Source organism: Chiloscyllium punctatum, chromosome 49 (assembly GCF_047496795.1).
Source record: "Chiloscyllium punctatum isolate Juve2018m chromosome 49, sChiPun1.3, whole genome shotgun sequence".
In the NCBI taxonomy this organism is placed as follows: Eukaryota; Metazoa; Chordata; class Chondrichthyes; order Orectolobiformes; family Hemiscylliidae; genus Chiloscyllium; species Chiloscyllium punctatum.
The window spans coordinates 56,806,665-56,812,664 of record NC_092787.1 but is presented as its reverse complement, the minus strand read 5'-3'; the positions used below and the strand labels follow the sequence as shown (position 1 = coordinate 56,812,664).

Genomic DNA, 6,000 nt, shown 5'->3' with positions numbered 1-6,000 from the left:
TAACCAGCAATCATCTCATCCCTCTGCACAGTCCACTCCAAGTCACTAACTCTCAGATGTGGGCAAAAAGAATTGTGTGGTCCATGTGGAAGAACTCCAGCAAAGCCACATCCTCCCTCTGGCAATCAAGAGACCTCTAGGAGATCATGGTTACTCACATTGTATCAGTGGACGTTTTGCTTTCTTCCTTGTGGCCAAAAAATCCATTCCTGGTATAAATTTGTTAAAACACCATTACTTTATTTTAATTAGGAGTACACAGAAACATACATTGAAATTATTCAGGTGAGAAACACTCATTATTTTACAAATGTATATTATGGTTTTAGTGGTACAGTATAACTTAGGTCCTAGTGATCATATGTTTCCAGAGTTAGGACATTATATAAACCAGGAAAAAAAATTTTTGGTTGTGGACATTTGAAAGACAAAAATATTACATTTTACACTTGTGTTGAAAATAGAATTCCTTAAAAGTATTTCATTATTTTTCCTTTTATTTCAGCACAATAATCATGCCATTTATATAAACGGAAGATGGGTTGTGATTATTCTAAACAATCCAGACATAACTTCCCACGAGGAAAAATAACTCAAAATTACATTTAATAATGTACTCTTTTTAAACATGTGTGTCATTGTTAATTTACTGAAAATATCTTGTCCTATTCTAGGGAGCAAATGAATCTTTGTGAATGTGGCTTTAATAAGGGCTCCTAGTTTTGGGTATATACATTACTGTTGTTCTATCCCTTAACAAAATCAACATTTGGTTGATTTTTATTTAAAGTAAGGTACCTGAAATTGCGAACCAATGGCAAGAACCAATTTGTGCTTTTTCAAACAATACCTTCTTTTCAGTAAAGTACCACAAATCTGGTGCTCTACCTTAACAAAAAAAAAATCTGCACCCACATTTAAACAGTCTGCTTATACATTTGATGGTTAAACACGAAGCTTCTGTACATTAACCTTCTAATATCAACTGGTCAGTGTGTTGCCATGGCAATATATCTCCAACACGATGAACAAAAACACAAATAATACACTCTGATGTCTGTGTAGGTATAATGATGTACATATAAAGCCCACCCCAGCCTCCAAGCAACATACGTAAAGCTATGACCCTAAAAGCAATAACAACCTATGTTAATTATTGTCAAAATTATCTTTGGTGTTTAAACTGAGTGGAGCTAAACCCATGTAAGATGAGAACACTTTGCTAGCACGGCTCATATTACACAGTAACTCAATTGTGAACTAAATTAGTGATATTTTTATACATTATGAACCTTTACTGTTGATGGCTGATTTGGTTTTTAATGATGTTACTGTGCTCTCTTCTTTCTCTGTTGTGGGTTTCTGAAGTTGTGTGGTCTCAATTTCATCTCAACAAATGCAATCGAATGCTCATGACCCTTCCAATGAAACCAGTTAACACCCTGTTTGAGAAATGAAATAAAATTAAATGAATAAGAAAGCATATAGTACATTAGAGTAATAACTGTCATTTGTATGCAAGGATAGGATACTTGGGAACATAGGAACACAGCATTTTTTATTTGATTTAATTTATTATTGATGAGGCGGTGGTGGTGTTGGACTGGGGTGGACAAAGTTAAAAATCACACACCAGGTTATAATCCAACAAGTTTATTCGGAAGTTCTAGCTTTTGGAGTGCTGTTCCTTCGTCAGGTTGCGAGTGGCGCAGGATTATAAGACACAGAATTTAAAGCATGAGACCTTAGAGTCATGGAGTCATAGAGTTATATAGCATGGAAACAGATCCTTCAGTCCAACTCATCCATGCTGACCAGTAATCCTAAATGAATCTAGTCCCATTTACCTGCACTTAGTCCATATTCATCTCTACTCTTCCTATCCATGTCACCATCCAGATGCTTTTTAAATGTTGTAATTGGTGTAATTGTAAATTATCTCCCCCCCACCCGCTAAAATGTGTAAACCATCTTTTTTGCTTTATCCATAAAGGGAGTTTCAATGCAAATCCTTTCGTAATTGAACTTCACAAAGAGAGGATGTTGCCGGGAGTGCCGGGAGTGTTACCACCACTTATTTCAAAAAGGAAAGAAATATAGTAACAAACAAAAGAAAATACATTTTAAGGACTGAAGAGAAAAGAAAGAAGATAATTCCCTTTTCCTTCTTATCCAGGCTTTGGGATATTGAAGAAATCCAAGGTCTAGCTATGATTTGGAGATGCCAGTGTTGGACTGGGGTGTACAAAGTTAAAAATCACACAACACCAGGTTATAGTCCAACAGGTTTGATTGGAAGCACTAGCTTTCGGAGAGCCGCTCCTTCATCAGGTGGTAGCTAGCTCACCTTTTACCAGCTCGTTAGTCACAACATACACTGATAATCATGACAATATTGATCTCTGTCTATGATAGACATAATGGTACCTAAGAAAAAAAATCCCTAGCCCTTCTCTTCAAGAAATTTGGAAACCATAATCCTCAGACACCTCCTTTTTTATATCCATTCATAGGATTGAGGGCATTTCTGGCTAGGCCAGCATTTATTGCCCATCTCTAACTGCCCAGAGGGCAGTTAGTGGTTTTGAGTCACATGCAGGCCAGAATAGGTGAGGACGGCAAATTCCCTTCCCTAAAGGACCAGATGACTTTTTTCTGACAACTGGCAATGGATTCACAGTCGTCATTAGACTCTTAATTCTAGATTATTTAATATTGGGCTCAAATACCATCATTTGCCGTGGTGGGATTTGAAACCAGGTCCCCAGAACATTACCTGGGTCTCTGGATTAACAGTCCAGCAATAGCACCACTAGACCTTTACCTCCCCGTGTTTCTCCAAAGCATGCAAAATTTATCATGTATCAAATCATCCATATAATTTGTCCCAGAATTGTGTATCTTTGTATTTGTTAATATAATATTGATGACTCCAGCAAAGCTAGCAATTATTGCCTGTCACTAGAGAAGGTGGCGGTAAACTATCATCTTAAGACACTGTAGCCCATGGAGTACAGTACAGTGCACATAGGTAGAGAACTCAGGACCTTGATACCGCAATGCTAAAGAAACAAATCAGAATGGCAAGTGACTTCGTGGAGAAATTGGAAGTGGTGTTGTTCCCATACCTTTGTTTCATAGACAGTAGATGGCATGGATTTGAAAGCTAGTGCTGAAGGAGTCTTTTACTGCAGTGCATCTTATTACACATCGTTGTAATTGTTCACCAGTGGTGGAGACGTTTTTTCATTTCAAAGGACATGGGCATCACTGGCTATTACTCAGCCCAAAAAGCCCAGAGGTTTATTAAATGGTATGGGTGTGGAGTTCACATTTAGGCCAAATCCATTAGTGAACCACATTGCCTTTTTCAACAATGGTTGCATGGTCATCATTAAATTTTTTAATTCCAAATTTTAACTGAGGTAAAGCTCCAATGTCTACCATAGCAGGATTTGAACGCAGGTCCTCAGAACATTATGAGAGTTTCTAGGTCAGTGATAGTACCATTAGCCATCCATCCCCATGGTTACCAAATGAATGTATAAGGCAGTGGATGGCATGTTCATCAACTGGCTACTTTGCAGATGGGCATAGCTTCTTTCGTGTTGTTGGACCCATACCCAATTCAAGATGATATCTCCTGATAGAAATCTATTTAAATTATGTTTGCATCCATATGAAGTATTCATTTATTCAGAGCATGCAAATGTTATTGTGAATCTCAATGGTATTTGCTAGAATGTAATTTGCTTAAGAACCTGCAATCAGGGAGTTAATTCCATTTTGACAGTGACATGCATTGATACCATTTAAGTCCATTTTATGTTTGGGTGCTTTTTAATGAGATTGCAAGATACTTGGTTGTAACTTAACATCACCCAAATGGGCAAACATGGGTCATTTCCAGGCTGAACACCAAGGTTGTGCAAGTGGAGGAACCTCTAGGCTCCTATATGGTTTACACCATTCGGGTAGCACATAGTTAGAGAAACAGGAAGGCTCAAGTTACCCAGGCTTTGTATCTACATTGGAAAAGGAACTGTTAGTCTACAGATATATGAAATATTCAGAATTAATTATACCCTATATTTAATTTGTCAGCAGACATGCTTTATTAACACTAAGAAATGGTCAACTCCATGTCAATTTTCCCATCCTTCAGTTGATTCAACTAAACATAGTGAATCATGATATATCCACTTCTCTCGTGACATACCTGGCTATGGCTTTTAGCTCCATATCGCCCATTCAGATTTACTTTGTGGCAGTTCTTGTACCACCAGGCTCCCTTGTAAGACAGAGCACAGTTTGTCACAGCCACATCATTGTCTCTGTCCCTTGTGGAGAATGGCCGACCTTGGTGGTAAGACAGGGAATCACCTGAGCAGAAAACAAAAATAAATCTTTAAACATGGGCTAAACACTATAGTGCAAAATTATGATCAACCATAGCACTGCTCTCCAAAGGGGATCACTTGTACTTCGCTCAAATGGACAGATATCCAAAATTTGATAGGGGAGATTTTCTTGATAATTATTCACATTTATTTTTGCTCATAAGTTTTAGATGAAATCTGACGTTTACCTGCTGTTCCGTTGTACCCTCCAACATGTAGCTTGTATCGACTTTTGGCATCAGAGATAAGGAACCTGTCATAAACTGCATAAGCAGAGTCCCCTTCATCTCGGAAATCCACACGCAGCTGGTAATGACCCTGTGATGTAATCTTGTGAAGGTTTTCAAGCCCTATAAAAACATACAATATAAATATTTTACACTAAATAGAGGGCCATTCTTAATCTCAATTCAACCCAACAAACTCCAGCAGTGACTAGTGTCAATTAAATTCTGCCATTATTAAGACAAACTTAGGCTTTTTTAAAATCTTCCATTGATTACTTACCATTACCATGAAAGGGAGATCATCATTGTGTTACCAGCCGTAGAATACATACTGGTTAAGAAGACGCCTACTGGTAACAAAACCCAAATTGAATCTTTGTGTATGTCGGGTGAAACCTAAGCACCTGGGTACCTAACATAATAGAGGAACCATAGACAAGTGCAGCAAAAGTTTACCAGACCGATTGCTGGGATGGCTGGTTTGTTGTATGAGGAGAGATTAGTTCAACTGGACCTGTATTCAATAGCATTTAGAAGAATGAAGGAGGGATCTCATTGAAACATATACAATTCTGATAGGGTTGGACAGACTCAATGCAGTGACAATGTTAATCTTCAGAACAACAGATCATGGTCTCAGGATAAACAGGAGACCCTTTCAAACTGAAATGAGGTGAAATTTCTTCATTCAGAGGGTAGTGAACCTTGGGAATTCTCAAATGCAGAAGTCTGTGAAGACCAAGATATTAAATTTCTTTGGGAAAGAAGTGAAAGATGTCAACTGGTATGGTAAGTGAGTGGGAAAATGAAATTAAGACAAAGGATCAGCCATGATCATTTTGAATGGTCCAGCAGATTTAATGGGCCAAAAGTTCCACTCCTACTCCTATTTTCTACATTTCAATTGAGACCAGATAAGTTGTACTGATGAAAGTCAAACCACCATTGATTTTAAACCTTTCCCATTGGTAATGAATGGGGGCAGTGCAATCGTCTTGTCCTGTGAAACTCTAACTTTCTCTATCCTGGCTGCTTTTCTAAGTGCTTGTCTTTAATGAAGCTGAACATATTGACTTGTGCAGTTACCTTCTCCTGTACGTTTTAGAAGGGAGACTATACGCTTTTTGAATGGTGATTGTTTGGCAGACTGAGTTGAGAGGATTCTTCTGTTAGTTGATTTTTTAAAAAATATATATATTTGATCCAATTTTGAGTGAAAGGAACCTGTGTGAGAAATACCCTACAGGAGGAGTGAGAGGTGGACATTGCTCCCCTCATCTATTAACAGCTAGTTTAAAAATAGCTTTGACACCACCTTCAGCATCTTCATTGCCACGGTGCCCAGTGGAGGCCGAGACATTGGGCATCTTCAA

General features: G+C 38.0%; 1 protein-coding gene across 23 annotated transcripts in view; it reads right to left on the bottom strand.

The window, feature by feature from the left end:
- Positions 1–215: 215 nt before the first annotated feature.
- The window catches only part of tncb (tenascin Cb), a 366,196-nt gene continuing 360,411 nt past the window's right edge, over positions 216–6,000 (bottom strand). For all 23 annotated transcript variants that reach the window (XM_072565497.1, XM_072565496.1, XM_072565492.1 and 20 more), the window contains 3 exons: positions 4,589–4,750; positions 4,220–4,383; positions 216–1,442 (listed from right to left, as the gene is read on the bottom strand). In XM_072565497.1, the coding sequence (XP_072421598.1) occupies positions 1,329–1,442; positions 4,220–4,383; positions 4,589–4,750 (440 nt within the window). In that variant the 3' untranslated portion in view covers positions 216–1,328. The remainder of the gene's footprint in view (positions 1,443–4,219; positions 4,384–4,588; positions 4,751–6,000) is intronic.